Source organism: Frieseomelitta varia, unplaced genomic scaffold, assembly GCF_011392965.1.
Source record: "Frieseomelitta varia isolate USP_RPSP 00005682 unplaced genomic scaffold, Fvar_1.2 scaffold_482, whole genome shotgun sequence".
In the NCBI taxonomy this organism is placed as follows: domain Eukaryota; kingdom Metazoa; phylum Arthropoda; class Insecta; order Hymenoptera; family Apidae; genus Frieseomelitta; species Frieseomelitta varia.
In genome coordinates, this window is record NW_025110237.1 from 36,571 (window position 1) to 54,989 (window position 18,419).

The 18,419-nt window shown below is 39.3% G+C and overlaps 1 protein-coding gene across 2 annotated transcripts in view; it reads right to left on the reverse strand.

Moving 5' to 3' along the window:
• Positions 1 to 18,178, reverse strand: part of LOC122532902 — a 53,282-nt gene extending 35,104 nt beyond the window's left edge. Inside the window, exons 1-2 of one of the 2 annotated variants that reach the window (XM_043662087.1) lie at positions 17,485 to 18,178; positions 16,750 to 17,429 (exon numbers count right to left, since the gene is read on the reverse strand). In XM_043662087.1, the coding sequence (XP_043518022.1) occupies positions 16,750 to 16,878 (129 nt within the window). In that variant the 5' untranslated portion in view covers positions 16,879 to 17,429; positions 17,485 to 18,178. Of the gene's footprint in view, positions 1 to 16,749 lie in introns of both variants that reach the window. The other variant, XM_043662086.1, reaches the window with a different exon arrangement.
• Positions 18,179 to 18,419: the final 241 nt, after the last annotated feature.

Consider the following 18,419-nt stretch of genomic DNA (forward strand, 5'->3'; position numbering starts at 1 on the left):
TTTTTTTTTTTTTTTTTAATGAAAAATTTAAACAAAAAATCTTCCTTTTTTTTTTTTTTTTAAATAAAACGTCAAAACGCGAGAAAGAAACTAATTTTACTATTTTTTATGTTTATACTATTTTATATTGAAATAATTATAATTTTAAATTAAATTCAAGCTACGGATTTGTTCTAGTAGGAAGTGAATTTCGGCCCACCCTGTATTTTACTAAGAAACATCATACTCACTGAAAATACACTATTACAGATATTGTAAAATTCTGAAGTGAAATTCCGTTTTGACTATTTTCGAGTGTCATTTTCGATTGGATCGCTGAGGATTGGCCCTAACGAGATCTGTATGTATCGCTGCCGGATCGTGAATATTCGGACAGACCTATTCCACTTGAATGTAATCTGAATGCTCTTAAAAAGACTTATTCTCCGTGAGGAAACAAAGTGTCTTTGTACCGATAGTCGTTATACATACACACGGAGTACGGAGGAACGAGGAAAACCAGGGTCGAATGATAATATAGAGTATAGAGGATGATTAGGTTAGGAACAGAAGAGGAAGCAAACCGCGCCAGAAGAACGGGGCCGGGGCGAGGTACGTGTTGCCTGTTTCTCGACTGACGTAAGCGGCTCGTTATCGGGACGACCTTAAGGCCAAACAAGCACGACCGCGCCAAGAATCCAAGCGATTCTATGTTCTAACGTGAACGACCCTACATAGACAGTGCGCATGCACTGCGCGAAAACTGATTTTCAGACGCGTTGAGACTGCCACGACACGATGCCTAGGGACTTTTGCTTTAAAATCCAAACAAACGTCAATTATCCGACGTCATAAACTGCAATGGAAATCGCAAACTAGCGAATGATATCTATAATGATATCTATAATGATAATCAATGCTCGTTCAAAAATGTCTAATTTTCTACGTACGACAGAATAGTGATAAAAGTCGAAGCAATATATCAGGATATTGAATTCGAAAATTGCAGATCAATACAGAACTGACAAAATCTAAGGTGAAATTTAGTAAGGTAAAATTCGAGTGTGACGATTGAGGATTGCTTAGGCTTTAAAGCAAAAGTCCCTAGTGATCGGCGAGTGATTTTTGGTTTGAAGCAAACGTCGATCGTCCGACGTCACACACTTCTGCAATGAAAATTGCAAATTATTGCAAAACTGACGAGATCTGAGTGAAATCTACAATAGTGGTCAATGCTCGTTCAAAAATGTCTAATTTTCTACGTTGACACGGTGATAAAAGTCGAAGCAATATCAGAATATCTAATAATTGAATTCAAAGTGAAAATTACTTTGGAAATCGCAGATCAATGCAGAACTGACGAAATCTAAGAAATTTGTAATAGTAGTCGATGCTCGTTCAAAAATGTCAAATTTTACGTCGAGACAGCGGCAAAATTCGACGATCGGGGATTGCTTGGACTTTAAAGTAAAAAATCGAGAATTCTCTGTCCCAAAATTGCAATATTTTCTCAGTTTTAGGTATATCGAAATACAACCCAGACGAGGCAAATAATAAATTTATTACTTCTCAATAATTTCCATCCAGTAATATACCGACGAGTTGAAAAAGAAAGCGACGAATTGTTGTGTACGATTTGGTCGCTCGTTATGGTCCGCAAAAATGGTTGAAGTCTGGGCAAACGTCTATCTCCGCCGAAAGAAATATTAAAAGTATAAAAACGACGAATATCCCTGATAAATGGAGGAAAAAGGGGATCTCCTTTGTGCCGAGAGACTGCGAGCGTGGTTAATCATCCTCTGGCTGGATTGTTAATCATCGTTTCGCGGTCGAGGAGTTGGGAAACTCGCGCGAGGATCGGCGCTGGCCATCTCGGCCAATAAATCGCGACAGCGTCGGAGGTCGCCCGATAGCGGCTCGTAAAGTTGCGTGACACGACGTGGTCGCACGGAATAAGCAGCGTTTCCGCATTTGTATTTCACGCGAGGTATGTATTTGCTATGTCAAGCTGACTATGTGGCACTATTAACGGCAACGAGCCATAATTTTCACGCAAGGGGCTACGGAAATTACGATTTCGTTGACCGAACAGGATAGAGATCGGAACGAGAGCTATTTCTCGCGATGATATTAGAAATGGATGATAAGCAGAGAAGCCTGTGTGGCGTTGCAGAAACGAAGGATAGGTCAGGTTTCACCGGGTTAGAAAAACGATTACGCGTCGAATCCTTTTACGCGAATGAGAGAACGTGTCGAGGAATCCGTGCTTTGGAATTGTGTGGCAGGGAATGTATTTTAAAAAGAAGTATGTTCATTTTACTTGCGTGCGTAAGAAGAATATAGTGTTGTATATAAGAAGAATAATTATGTAAGAAGAATATACTTTAAAAAAATAATATATAAGAAGAATATAAGAAGAATATATTTTAGAAGAATAATATATAAGAAGAATATAATATTGCGAGAAGAAGAATATATTTTAGAAAAATAATATATAAGAAGGCTATACATACAAATTTTTTTATATAAAAAGAATATAATATTATAAGATAGTAATATAATATAATATAATATTATAAGATAGTAATATAATATAATATAATATTATAAGATAGTAATATAATATAATATAATATTATAAGAAGAATACATTTTAGAAGAAAAATATAACATTGCAAGAAGAATAATATACAATAAGAAGAATATATTTTAGAAAAATAATATATAAGAAGACTGTACATACAAATTTTTTATATAAAAAGAACATAATATTATAAGATAGTAATATAATATAATATAATATTATAAGAAGAATACATTTTAGAAGAATAACATATAAGAAAAATATAATATTATATTTATTATATAAGAGGAACGTAATATTATAAGGATATAAATATAAATTTTTTTATACGCGAAAAATGCAATATTATATCTATTACATAAGAAGAATGTAAATGTACATTTTTTCATGTAAGAAGAGAGTACAATTTTATTGGACGATTCGTTGACAAATACTTTGATAAAGTTTGTGTGGAGAATTTGCTAAATTTCTCTTCAGACACTTGTGCAAAGATCTCTCTGTAGAGTTCGTTGAACATATTCAGTCTCATTAAATAATTTGATAAGATTTCCACGGAAATGGATAATCTACCGTGATAAATTACACCAATCAGAATATTCTTCGATAGGCAACCTCGAGCCTCGAAGAGCAATTCTCTGTTCTCCAGAGATCGCCTCCTCCTCGGGCGGATCTAGGCCGATGAGTTCGATCTCGCGACCCCATAAACGAAACGAAAAGAAACCACAAGCCGATAACGTCGTATCTCTGTAGCGTAACTTGCCCTCGATCTGCAAATAATACTAACGGGACGACATAAGGTGTCGATTGTTTCTGGATTCTTCGCGTGTGACGCAAAGAGAAAAATGGAAGAAGAAATAAATCTGTCTGGCTGGATTCGTTTGAAGATCATGGGAGGAAAGCAATGTGGAGGGATCGATTTATGGATATCGATAGAATGTGTCGGTAATAATGAACTTATTTATTGTGCGAGCTATCGGATTTGTTGGCGGCTTTATTGACAACAATTTGTCATCATTTGTCGCTAATCTGCCAGATGATAGGACGATCGTTCCGAGAAACGGAAGAGTTTCACCATCGGAAAAAAATAGTGGCGATTTCTACAGTTACACCGAGAATATAATAGAAAATATCGTGCAACGAGTGAACACGTTTTCTGGTAAATTAAATATAAACCAGAGATCTAAAGAAACATGGAAGTAACGAGAAATTCCGTACTGATTCCTAATGCTGTTTTACATTGAAATTTATTGTTCGATCATTGAGATTATATTGAGATTTTCAGTTAGAAATAGACAAACGTCACAGCGTAAACCTCAACGATTAATATATACACATGTTATGTAAAGTACACTGAGTACATTAAATCTAATATTATTAAAAAAAACCGCACGATTGAAATTATTTGAACTTCAACGCCTATATTTATTTTATTATTAACTTGTTATCCATCGTTGAAAATTTTATATTTCACTTATATTTATGTTATATTTATCTATTTATATATTTTATTCGTGAAATATATTTAATCTTTATTTTTCTATTGAAGCAATTGCCTGTTTGCTTCCGAAAGCATAACACGGAGCGTAACGTGGCTGAAGAGACGTTTCCACCCTCTCGGAAGATCGAGTCTCGAGCCATTTCGCGAGCCTGATTTTTCCAACGACGCGAACGAACGTTCGCAAGAGCGGTCTCCTCTCTAATTCTTCGGCCGTCCTCGAGTTCGTTAATCGCCGTCGTCGGAAAGGCCTCACGAAGGTCGAAAACCGCGGCGCGAAGGAGTAGCAGGCGAGAGCGCGCGTTGTTCCAAAGGACTTCTTGTAATTAACTGTCTAGACAGCCGACGTTATTATCTGGGCCTCGTTAGCGTTATCTCCAGCTAGCCGGGAAACCGTCTGCTGAAAATTACGCGCGAGCGTGTGTGCTCGTCGATGTCCGACGCCCGTCGCGCTAAAAACTACCACGTGCCATGTTTCTCCCTTCTTCCCCGGAAGTATCGGCAGAAAATATTTGTGGAAAACGAGCCGAGCGAAAAAAAGAAAGAAAGAAAGAAAATATTCAGAAACTTCTAGAGAGCGAGTTAAGCGAAAAAATGTTATTAGAAATATATATATGTATATATATACTTATGTCGATGTAACAATTTTGCTGACGAAGTATATTTTTTTCAAAAACGAGCAGGGTTGAGCCATTGTCAGAGAGAGGAATATATCAGTACGTCAGAGAAAAGAGGAAAACAAATAATGTGAAAAGAAGAAATACGGTCAATTTGTAACACGGAGAAGAGGACCTAAATCAGAGGGAGAAACTTCCCTAGAATAGATAAGCCTTAGAATGAGCCTTAGGAAACGAAGAAAACGCGAAAAGAATAGGCAAAAAATATTTTTTTGTATCATCATAATTCGAAAAGATATATATATATTTGTCGTTAATTATATATAAATTGTCGATACTTTAGACTAATATGAGATACTACTAGATATATAAAACAGGATATTCCCAAGTAACTAGAATTAAGCGTAAAATTAATAATAATAAGATTAAAAATAAGATTAGTATAATAGCTATGAACCTAACCTACAAATCGAATCAAATCGGGTCGAGTCAAGCGATCGGATGATTTTCGAGGGATGATGCATTTACCTAGGGTTTCCTCCTCTCTCGAGGACTGGTCTCGAGGATGTAGCATGTGTGGCGTATAAATCGATTAATTAATTACGCGTGACTGGAGGGGCGAGGCATGGGTCGAGTAGAGATGTTTTTGAAACAATTTCTGAGTTTCAAGGGGTTACATGTTAATAGCCTCGTTCATTACAGCGGTAATTGCCGTGATGTGGACGCAAGGGTGCTATGCGAGAGGTGTGGTTTCATAGTTGGTGCATATATATAAAATATATCCTTATTACATCGTGATCGTTCGTTTCTTCTAGCAGCGAGAAATCCTTATTTTCTTCGGATGTAAAAAACATAAATGAAATTGATTGATTTCTGGTCCAAGTTCTCGACAACCGAATTCCGAAGAACGCGATATTATCATTGGATCTATTCTGTTTCGAAATTTTTCGATTTATCCAAAGTTACTCGATCACAGAAGACCAGTGGTTTCGATCTCAATTATCTCCGCGCCGAATCTTGAAATTCGTCCCTCGAGTCATCCACGTCATCTGATAATCCCTCCAACTACCGTGAAATTAATAACAAATCTTGAAGATCAGGAAACTACATAATTCTGATCCTGACGCTATATATATATATATATATATATATATATATATATATATATATATATATATTTTTTTTTTTTCCGTTTAATTTTCAGGGATACACCTTGCGAACGTTCGAGGATCGAACGTATTTATCGTAACGCAATTTCGTAACATGGCGGCGTGGCCCTCGAAAATCCCGTGTACCGTAATTACTGGCCTCACCCTGGCGCAACCCGGCGAAACGGATGTTGCGTCGACCGCCGCGTTACACGTTCCCGATTCACGCACCTGTAAGGCAGAGAATATGTTACGCATCATTGCCGGCTACCGTGATCCCATTGTCAAGCCGACGCAATTTACGAGGACCCGCGGCACCGGGGCGATGAAGTGGCTCCGGCCGTGGCGACAATAGCTTTAATTCCGCGATCCGAAGGTAACTTAGCGGCCCGTGATCGAGAACCAGGAAATCGAGGGGAAATTACGGTCACGTCGCGCCGTGTCGATCGCCTGCCCATCCCATCGCCGTTAATAACAACGTCCTCGATCGTCCTCGTTCAGGCTCTCGCGTGGCGGTTCGGAGACCGAGATCCGATTCAATGTGTTCAGACATTTTGCAACTGGTTATTTCCATCTTTGTTTTTCATTATTATTATTATTATTTTGCAGTGCTGTGTGAAAGAAAGGATGAAATTGTCCCGCTTTTGAGGAAGTCGAGCTTGAAAATTTCTTATTTATAAAATTTTGTAATTTGTTATTTGTAAAATTTTGTAATTTATTATTTATGAAATTTATTTGATAAATTTCGACATTTTCTGTTAAAAAAAAGTATTAACATATATATATATATATATATATATTTATATGTGTATATATATAGAAAAACTATTGGGTTAAGAAATGTAAATTCTATAAACTCTATTATACAGTTTTGTATAATATTACATAGATATTAATATTAATATTATTATATATTGATATAATATTATAGATATTACATATTAATAAAATAAAAGATGAGAAAAGACATGTTAGTATGTCCTGTGTTTATATTGTCCTTTATATTGCATAGATTTTATAAAAAGGAGTTAAAGTAAAAATATTTCCCTAAAACCTAACTTCCCCGCATGTAAAAGAATGAGTGCTGTCACATTGGCCCTCTCAGTATCAAATAACTTTTTTTCACAGAACTGTATCTCTAAAAACAACGGAATTATTTGGGTGATTCTATTCAAGTGCTCATAAATTTATGTCAGAAAATATTAGTGCTACATTATGGACCCCTCAGAATTGAATAACTTTTATCAACAAAGTTTACGTGTCTACGTCTCTGAAAACAACCGAGCTATTTCTATTTGAGTGGTCACAAATCATTACTGCTACATTATACTGCTACATTCTCTCTCGGTATCAAATAACTTTTATCAACAATGTTTGTCTACGTCTCTAAAAACAACGAATTATTTGGACGATCCAATTTAAGTGGTCACAAATCAGTACTGCTACACTATGGCTCCTATTAAAATAACTATTATTAACAAGGTTGATCAACGTTTCTAAAAACAATGGAGGTATTTAGACGATCCCATTTAACCGGCGATATATTTTACGGCACACGGAATGTTCCAGTGTCTGAAAAGCTGAAGAGGTTTTTGTTATAATTTTATAACAAGGACAATCACAGGACAATAAATTCTAAAAGCGTGAAGCTTCTATTTTCACAATGGACCTGGACTCGTTTCTTACGAAAATATTTTTTCCATTGTCCAACGATATAAGATACTGTGCTGTCTCTTCCTCGAGAATCCTGCAAATTTAAACGTTTCTCGAAACATTGAAAAATTCTTTCTCTTTGTTTATAACAATTCTCCAAACGTTGCTGTAGCAGCGATTCTCTTTTGTCGAGCAGCTCGAAAGCTAATTTTTCCCCTAGAACTGTGAAGGTGACGGTTCGTACGATCGATGAAACAAATTAGCAGGGAAAACGAAATCGTAGAGTCGATGGAGAACAATCACGGCGCAAAGTGTCAAGACAATTTACTTTGCATATTCGTTGAAAAGAATATTTCAATCGACGACCCGGAAGTGTCGGCACGATCGATTCACGAATACTTTCATCTCTCTTTCACCTTGCAGATTGAAAGGAATATTTAATCGACGAGCAAAAGCAATGGACGATCGAGTAATTTCCATTCCAAAGGAGAGTTTCTCTCGAGTCACGTCGAGAAACGTACATCGAACACAGGGTGGCTGGGGCTTCTCGTTTTCTAGAACGCAGTTGTCGACCCAGTGTTATCGCTGACACGAGTACAACGTCGACACGCAACCCTTCCTCACGGTTTGCACACGCACGCGTTGCTTTTCCAACCCCTTTCCCACCACGGAAATAACCGAGATATCGCCCACTCGCCAAAGACGAATCGCGTTTACCTTCTCTCGTCCAATTCTCTCCACACGCAAACGCGAAAAAGTCAAGGAACTTTTAAATAGATTCCACTCGAAGCATATGGATCGTGCGAAATAGGCAAATAAATTTTCCTAAAAATAAAATGAGAATAAACATTTCCCTGTGGAGGGAGAGGACAGGTATCAAAGAGATAGCAATAATGAAAGAATCCGGAGTATTTGTGACTTTTAATTGAATTCTAAACTAACTCGTTTTCGTGTTAACTTTTATTATACTAATTCGCGAAAATCTCCATTTTGTTAGGATACTAAAAGTGTTCCCAAAATGAGAAATAAAGACAAATAAATTTTCTCAAAAATAAAAAGCTTCGGACAGGGTAGAGCTTGTGAGAAATGTGAAAATAAAAATTTTTCTGTCGAGAAATGAGGACAGACATTTAAAAAATATCATATATTGAAAGAGTTCTGAATATTTGTAGCAAACACTGAATATTATCCAATGAACGTTATCCGGGATGTAAAAAAGGACATTTTAATTAAATGTTTTGGTTTAATTAACTAACTCGGCTCCGTGGAACTTTTATTACAGACACTCGCGAGAACATTATTCAAAAGTGTAACATTTCTACAAAGACAGATAATTTTTTTTTTTATACAAAATACGTGAGCTCGAACAGAATTTTCTTTTTCTTAAATGAGAAGAATCTGTTAATTCCGATCTATGATCGAAGATATTTAAGAGGTATTCGAATTTACAGACGTTGTCGTTAGTTGAAGAGAATCGAGTAAGAACGATGTTATTTAAGAATATTTATTACTTAGAATATTATTTAGGGTTCGAGACTGAAATATCCTCGAAAATTCGAAACGTTTCTCGAGTGTCTTGTGCTAGATGCCTGGTCCAAAATTTTCACCTAAAAGTCTAAATTCAATATCTAACCGGCGCAACATTTCCACTCGGCTCTAAATCACTCTTCGATCACTCTCTCCTGAAAAACACGGGGAAAAATCCTCCGTAACAATCAGCGGTCTCCGCAAATCCGCCGAGCGAAATAAAAAAAAAAAGAAAAAAGCAGCACAGCACTCGGCAACAAGCCGCAATACCATTGGATCTGTACGCGCGACATCGATCACGGAAGAACCTGGCCGAGTACGGCAGGATTACATGCTACAAACGCGAGATCCGGCGTTTCCATTCTCTCTCTCTCTCTCTCTCTCTCTCTCTCTTTGAAACAACGTGGCCAAAGCGTCCGCAAATTCTCGAGCGGTCGCTAAAAAAAAAATAAAACAAAACGCGAAATCTGTACGATGAATCGCGACGAATTCGTGAAAAATGACGAGCGGGAAGAGAGAACGGAAGGAGAAAAGAGAAAGAAAAAAAAAAGATCGCGGTTCGGTCTTCCGGATCGAGGCAAGTGGAACGTGAAAAGCACGCGAGTTGACGCGCGAGTCGCGATGCGAGAGCGAGAGGTGATCGCGAGAGCGCGTTTCCCACGGACTTCGGAGGAAAGGAAAAAAAAAGAAAGAGCAGGCTGACCTTAATTTCGTCGCGGGAAAACGCACGGCACCGCTTGATGGTTGACAAGCTGGAGCACGTGAGGGACGGCGTGTTTTCGATACCAACTAGAGCCAGATTAGATCCTCGTCGAGATATTAATCGGCACGTGCGTACGCAGCCACGTTTAACAGTGGAAATCTACTCCGACTCACTGACTTTGGGAGGTTATTAAATTCTCTGCACTCGCGCGACTGTCAAGGGGACATCATAGCTTGAACTTAACCAGCAGCAACAAATTGTAAAATTGTAAAATTGTAAAAATTGTAAATTGTGAAATTTACTGTTTGTAGATTTGTTGTACATTTAATTTGATAGATTATTCGTAGACTTGTTGCAAATTTAGCTAAAAAATGTAAGATTGTAAAAATTGTAAATGACAAAATTTATTATTCGTAGATTTATTGTAAATTTAATTTCACAATGTAGATTATTTGTAGATTTATTATAAATTTAATTTACAGATTTAGCTAACTTTAGCTAAAAAATTGTAAAAATTATAAATTGTAAGATTTACTATTTGTAGATTTGTCGTAAATTTAATTTGATAGATTATTCGTAGACTTGTTGCAAATTTAGCTAAAAAATGTAAAATTGTAAAAATTGTAAATGACAAAATTTACTATTCTTAGATTTATTGTAAATTTAATTTCACAATGTAGATTATTTGTAGATTTATTATAAATTTAATTTACAAACTTAGCTAACTTTGGCTAAAAAATTGTAAACTGTAAGATTCACTATTTGTAGATTTATTGTAAATTTAATTTGATAGTGTAGATTATTTGTAGATTTATTGCAAATTCAGTTAAAAATTGTAAACATTGTAAATAACAAAATTTACTATTCGTAGATTTATTGTAAATTTAATTTCATAATGTAGATTATTTGTAGAGTTATTATAAATTTAATTTACAAATTTAACTGACTTTAGCTAAAAAATTGTAAAATTTTTTATAATTGCTGACAATTGTAACGAACGTAGATGTTGTATGATATGACATAATACAACGACGTAAAAGGAATAATAAAATTTCAAAAGAAGAAGTTCTTGAGGGTAGAGGCAGTCGTGAGTCAGTTGACACTCGTTATCATTGTATTGATTGACTCGTCCAATTGTTATTCGAATAATTCACACAAACTAAACTTCTTGTTGCTTGTTACGAAAGTTTATAAAATAATGAAGGAAACTTTTCAGAAAATTGAAATTATGCATCATCAACTTGTATATACTACACTTGCTGATTGCTTTAAACATATTAGAGTACATAAAATCAATAAAATTTCATGCTAAATACCAAATTTGGACAGAATGATTATTTCCAATGGCTATATCATTTTATTTGAAGCGACACTTCGTAAATATAGATTACTGGTAGATGATACAAAAAATGTTTCCGAGGGCAAAGAATTAAGTGATACAAGTCCATTTGTAGCTAAAAGAGTCGTTCACTTTCTTTGACAATTTTATTAATTACTGTACACTACGTGGCACAAAAAAATTCAACGAGTTCACAATTTTAAAAACATTACCCGAACTATTTAACCGTTTGCCAATATTTTTTTTAATTGATAATAAACGGACTCACCACTTTTAAAAGCAACTCACGCTTATCGGTCGTACACGCTTATGTTCCACCAGTTTTGTCTGTGATTTGGCATGGACAACTCGACAAATCGACGATGGACGAAAATATACAGTTCGAACGAAAGAGCTCGTTTATGTTGCTCGAGTTTCGCACAACTTAACTGATAGTCGTGCGACAGATCATCGTTTTATTATATCTCTCCCACTTCGCCGGACCTACGTTAGCTTCTAGGATCGAACACATTTCTTTTTTTCACGTTGCGTAACAAGTGGGAAGGCGAGGATATTTTTGTTCACAAAAATCGTTAAAATTCGATGTAGTAGGCGCTGGGTAATTTATTTCATGGTTAAATTTACCATGATCTTGAAGAAGACTGAAATCTCTCCTCCCCTTCTCGAAACTTTGCCCGAGCGCGATATGTCTCACCTTGTCGAATAACTTTGAACTCAACTGTAGTTGCAGTTGAACAACAAGATGTTCAAATGGTTTGTTGAATTTTTGTCTATATTTTCGTGTATATGAAATAATAACACTGATGTTTAAACACTGTCGAATTCTGTCATCCTCGAGACAAATTTTAATTAAAGTACAAATCTTCTTAACTATTAGGTTTAGGACCGACTCAATACTATTTTACTTAAAATTTAATACAAATTTTACTTAGAATTTAATACGACTCAATACTATTTTACTTAGAATTTAATATTCTTTCCATTTATGATGAAAAAAACAAAATAGACCTTGAAAATTTCGAAATCCATCGACACACACGAAAAATTGATTTCGCCTCCTTTGAAAAACCATAACTTTTGTATCAAACAATTTTTCATTAGGCGCATAATTTAAAAGGTGTGCAAGTTACGTGAATCACCCCTGTGTAAAGACTTCAATGACTATGGTAGCTCTAGTCATGAACTATAATATTTTCACTGAAATTTTCGTTAAAATTTCTACCATCCTTTTCACCTGCTGCGTGACGTGAAAACACATTTCTTTTTTTTTTTCTTCTAAGAAAAGGAACTCAAAATTTCGCGCCTTAAAGAGCCAGGCTACGAAGTTCGAACCTTTCAACGATCTTTCATCGATCGTGCGAATACTTTCAACAGCTTTACAACATATTCATAGTGGACGTATTTCCGGCTTGTGGATCCAGCGACACGTTTTCACACACAGATCCTTATTTCATCGAGGCGCAGAAGGAGCCGAGAGAAAGAGAAAGAGAGAGGGAGAGAGCGTGTACTTGGAATTTGATCGAGCATCGAAAGGTGAAAGGTGTGGTTGGGTCTTCTGGGTCGGAGCTACGCCACGAGATGCTCTGTGGGAAATATCGCGCGCGAGACGGTTACTCTCGCAAGTCCGAGAGAGCAGGGGCTCGTGACTTTTACGAGCAACGAGTGAACGAAAATCGGAAAGAGCTTTATCGAGCCTGGCTAATATAAACCATAGAGGCACAGACGTGTATTCGTGTATTAATTTTGGCAAACTATTTACGACCCACGGTATATATTTCCACAAATATCGTCGAACGATGAGGAAACACGAGCGTGTGAAATACCGTGCTCGTCGACGATTTGTTACGGTATCGTAAAAAAGCCGTTCGACGACGACATTCGTAAACCTAAATGTTAATTATGGAGAATGGGCGCAGTAACACCCTCGATTTATATGACCCAGATGTTTCGAACGACTGTGATCCACGCGCGCGTATGTACACACGCACGTACACACAGATGTTGCGGCATTTTTCTGGCTCCGGGCAGCAAATAATAAAAACGGCATATCTCACCGTTTGGTTTCTCGATCTTAGAATAGAAATATACCGTTTTCTTAATCTTTCAACCTCGATTCTCTGTTCAAACTACGAAAAGAAAGATGGATATGGTGCGCAGGACGTATATTTCATGAGAAATTTATACGAGAGACGAGTTATATCTGAAAATATCGCGCGTGATGGAAGGCAGAATGGCCGAAATATCTGGAACGTGGCTGGATAAGAGGAGAGACGGTGTCCGAATTGTGACGAAATAAATCCGAACGTCCCTGTTTCCTCTCGTACGGGGGGAAAGAAAGAAAAAAAAGAAAGGAAAGGAAGAAAAAAAACGAGACGTTAAATCATGCTGCAGCGGCATTGAAAAAAAGAAAAAGAAAAAAAAAAGGGAAACGAAAAAGAGAGGATAAAAAAAAAAGGCAAGAGAAAGGGACTTCAGTGGAGCGACGGTTGATTGAACTGAAAAATAGCCGCGGGCAGCTGGAAAATCGATGAAGACAGAAAGGGGCCAAGTAGGTTAGCGTTCAAATTTTAACGAAACAATTCTCTCTCGCGCTCTTTCTTTCCTTTCGTAAATCCCACGTAAACGGCAACTTTCGTAAAAATTAGAAAAAAAAAAATGAGAGAAAACTCCTTCGATGCAAGTCTTTTTTTCTTTTCTTCAACATTAATCGAAGAATAGTAAAGAAAATCTAAATACAACGATAAAGTGTCCACACTAAGGGAACTATTTTAACAAATTATTTTAGTACTTTTCTATAACATCTCTCTCGTTTGAATTTCAACGAAACGATGATCTTTCTCTCTTTGTAGGTAGAAGACGAGTCGAAGCTTTCGTAAAAATTAAAAAACAAAAAGCCTTCGATGCGACTCCTTTTTTCTTCTTCTTAACATTTATGGGAGAACAGTAAGTAAAATTTAAATGCAACGACGGAGCAACGTCTAAATTAAGGGAATTATTTTAATATTTTTCTATAGCTATCAAACATTTCTCTCGTTTAAATTTTAACAAAATCATCTTTCCTTCGTAAATTCCACAGAAACGGTAAGCCGAAACTTTCGTAAAAATTAAGAAAAAAAACCTTCCTTTCTTTTCTTTTGACATTAATCGAAGAATAGTAAAGAAGATCTAAATACGATCTAAACACGACAGCGAATGTCCAAATTAAGGGATTTATTCTATTTTAGACAATTATTTTCAATACTTTCCTGCAACTCGATCAAACATCCGTTTCATCGAAAATCAATCTTCCATTGGTGAATGACTTACCATTAAGTATCTCCGCGTGTGAAATTCGCCGAGAATACCGAGATTCCTGAAATTCGCCCGTACATCAATCGATCCGCCAAGTCCGGGCTGGCCGAGATGAAAAGCGACAGTCAAGCTCAACCCGGTAATCGAAAAGAAACAAAGACGAGAGAGAGAGAGAGAGAGAGAGAGAGAGAGAGAGCGACGATCCACGACGATGCATGTAAGTCAAGATAACAACAAATCAATCGAAATCCTATTGACGCGAAAATCATTCCCTTCCCACTCTGAAACACGATCGACGTTGGAATGGGCAAACTCACTTGCTTCGAAATCTCCGGAATTGTGTTGCTGCTTGTACCCGGAACCTCCGCGTTTCGCTGCTTTCGTGGCGGAGGTCGCGCGTTTTAGGCACACCCTGTATAAGGAGACGTGGGGGCCGACCTCACGATCGGTCTGATGACATTTAAAAGTGCGACGGGGAGGTATCGACCGACAGAAAAGGGCGAGAGACAGACAGATAGAAGAGAGAGAGAGAGAGAGAGAGAGAGAGAGAGAGTCGAGCGGTGCGAGGGAGAAGGTGGTAACGAGGCACGTGGCGTGACAGAGAGAGAGAGAGGACACGCAGACAGACGAATGAATAAAGAGAGAAAGGGGAGATGGTAATGGGAGCGAGGGAGACCGATCGTCGACCCAGACGAGAAAACTGCAGTGAAAGCCCGACTCGCATTCTGGGCCAGACGGAAGAAACACGAAGCAGACGGTGTAACGGCCTCTCTCTCTCCATCTATCTATCTATCTTTCTCTCTCGCTCTTATCGATCGTTACGTCTCGGTCCGTCGCACGGTTGGCCACACGCTCGTTTTTCCTATTTTTCTCTCGAACCGGCGAGATAGCCCGGTGGCCGCAGTCCGTCGACTTTCGCGCTCTTCGGCCGCCGATCGCGAGCGAGGGCGAAGACGAAACGCTTGATTCTGGAGACGAGCGGGCCGTGGCGATTTTGAACCCTGCCGAATCGCGAATCGAATTTTGTCTCTTACCCTTTTCTTTCTCTTTTTTTTTTTTTTTCTTTTCCGCCCCCCATAAAATAATCCAGAACGAAACATTCATTTTCGCACGCACGCGCGACAAACATTTTGCGGACATTTAGTTTTCTTCACCCTTGACACTGTCATCTGCAATAGCAAGGCACGAGCTATTTTTTTTCCCCCCCGCGGGGGAAGCTATCTCCGCGAGATTGTAAACAATTCTCGGCAACTTGGTAAAATGATTTTATCATCGGTTGTGAAAATCGTCTAACGAAACGAGCGGTTAGTCAGACGTGGATTTGAAAAGGCTGGCCGAGGTCACGGACAGGTCGAGAGCCGAACGAGCTCGACTAAACATCGATAAAACGTGGAAAACTGACGTTCGTCCGACGTCAAACGAATTGCAGTCTCGAGGCAATCGTTGATAGACTAATCGCACGTGGGTCTGTGCTTATCGGAGCTTAAAACGGACCGGTTGCGAACGAAAGCCGCGTAGATAACGCGATTTAAAAACGGCATCCCGCCTCCGGTTATCGAGCTCGTTCCATTTTCCATCGTTCGCGTCACGCTTGTGCTAATTAACCGCGTCATCGATTGTTGTTATTTATTACGCGCGACGCTGATGAATTTTCGCGAGTCGATGCGATTTCGTATCGTCGAGCGCACGAGAGAACCGGTTTTCATCGACTGACGATCGATCGAAACGGAAAATTCCTCGGCGATTAACACCAGAAACGGTCAAAACGACCAATTGATAATTTTTTGTTTAGATATTTCATATATAGAAATGTATAGTTATATGTAATTAACATATAACTTACACTTAGATATAAAACGGTGTATTTGAACGATTGTTCGTAAAATATGAGCTCGTGTACCCTCTATTACATTGTAGAAGATTTTCCGTATCTTTTAGCCTAATGTCTCCGATGGAAATTTTATGCATCAGTCGTGCTTCGAGTGTCAACGAATCGTAATCGGCGACGTATTTCCTTGTTTCGCACGTTGATTCGCCAAAAGAAACACTAGCGAATAATCGAGTTGCATAATAATCGGCTGACGTGTAATTATGAGAAATTTACGTTGTCACTTTACGCACGCTATACGTACCGGCACTTTCCTATTGTAATCCATCAGATCTCTCTTTACCGAGAGAAGTACAAGGAAACAATGCACAAAAATAAAATGAAACAAAAATTACATCTTACATCTTTCTTTCTTTTCTTTTTTTTTTTTTTTAACAAGAGTTAAATGAACGAAAGAGCGAGGAATTTTAAATTGAATTTTTGAATCGGCACGTCTAGCGTTAAAGGGACAATCCGTGAATTCGTAGGATTTGCAAAGCGTTGAGAAAAAGAAGAGAGGAATGAATTTGTCTTGACTCAACATACCACAAGGGCCATGTCGCGTGGCTTCGAACCCTGAACGTGAAGGATTCGTGCGCCCAGCTCGAGCAGCTTTCTCCTCAACTGTTTCACGGAGACGCCGAGCGTCTGCATGCAGCGACGCCTCAACTTCATTTGAACCGTGCCGCCAGGTTGTCGACGTGCTGGAAACCACTGGCCGTCAGCTGTCAAGCTGGCATATAAACACTCCCGGGCTCTCCCGGCGTTCCGTTGCTGCACACCGTCAAGCCTGCTCGTTCCACGAATTCGAATTTCTCGTTATTGCACACTTTGTCCTTTTTTTTAATTCTTTTATTCTATCCTCCTGTTCTCACGACAAAAAAAAAAAAAAAAGAAGAAGAAGAAAGTTCTTCCGCTTATCTCTCTTGAGGAAAAGGCAAATTTACAAACGCGCGAAGAGACGAGAAGACACGATCGATTCTCCGACCGTGTTAAGAGGAAACGACCTGGTTTCTGCTTAATTCGATCACGTTGCACTCGGCCGTGCGTGACAGAGACGGTACGTGCACGGTTGTCGAACGAGTGTGGCAATGGGCCCACACGTGTCGTTCCTCAATAACGCGACGTTCGTTTCTTTTTTTTTTTTTTTCCTTTTTCTTCTTCTCTCTCTCACTCTCCCCCTTTTCCTCTTCGTCCCGCCGATATTTACAGAACACTTGTACGAACTCTGTCGCGGCTTCGTCTCCGTGCGTACGTATACACACAGGCGCGCAAGTTGACGCGGTACGGTCGTACGAAGAAACAGGCAAAGAATTCCTGGAGGCTTCCGCGAAGAAGGAGGCAGACGCGCGTGGTCCCGCGGCCCGAGACCGGCTAGAAAGGAATCCCTCTCGCGTCACTTGCCAGCCGAGACGGCTAAATAATGCGCCGGTACGCGCGTGCAGGTCTTTTGACAGGTACGACCTTGACTTTCGAACGCCAGGCTCGTTTCTCACTCGTCGCTGTTCTTCCAAAAACGAACGTCGCCCCGCGCCACTGTCAATCGGGGCTCGTTCACTCGTTTACGAAAACGCACGCCGGCGGAATTGGTCGGAACGACAGCAGCCACTCTGTTGGCCTGACTCCTCCGACGTCGTCCGTTGTCCCAACTGTAGAAACGTCAGTGGCGTAGTTGACAACTTCTCGCGAGTCGTTGCAAGGCGTAGGTGAGATTCCAGCGAGGAAAACCAACGAGAAAAACCACGCACTGCCGGAGGAACTAGTTTCTAGTAACTTTGCTCGCCGGAGGATTAAAGTTCGTCTCCTCCTAGCCACGGACCGAGTCTCTTCTGTTCGCGGCGCCAAGTGCGACGAACGACGAACTAGAAAGCGGAACCTGCACCGCGACAGAGAAGAGAACCCTTGACGAGAGTCTCGTTCACGTCCCCCACGTTTCAAGTCCAGCGGCAGACTGAATTCGTCCGGTGGCTGTCAGGCTGCAGCACGGTCGACAACGAGCGCTTCCCCCTCTGCTGTCTGTCGCGCGAACCCTTTCCACCGAGCCCCCCCCACCATTTGCAGTCGGCGCAGCGGTCGCATTTACCCTCCTCTCTGCCCCTTCTGCCGCCGGCGTGGCGACGCTTGCACAGAGGCTGCCGATCTATCGCTCGTCCCCTCTCTTTCTGTTCGACGCACCGGCAGACCCCGGAGTCACCAACGTGTCTGCGCGCACTGGC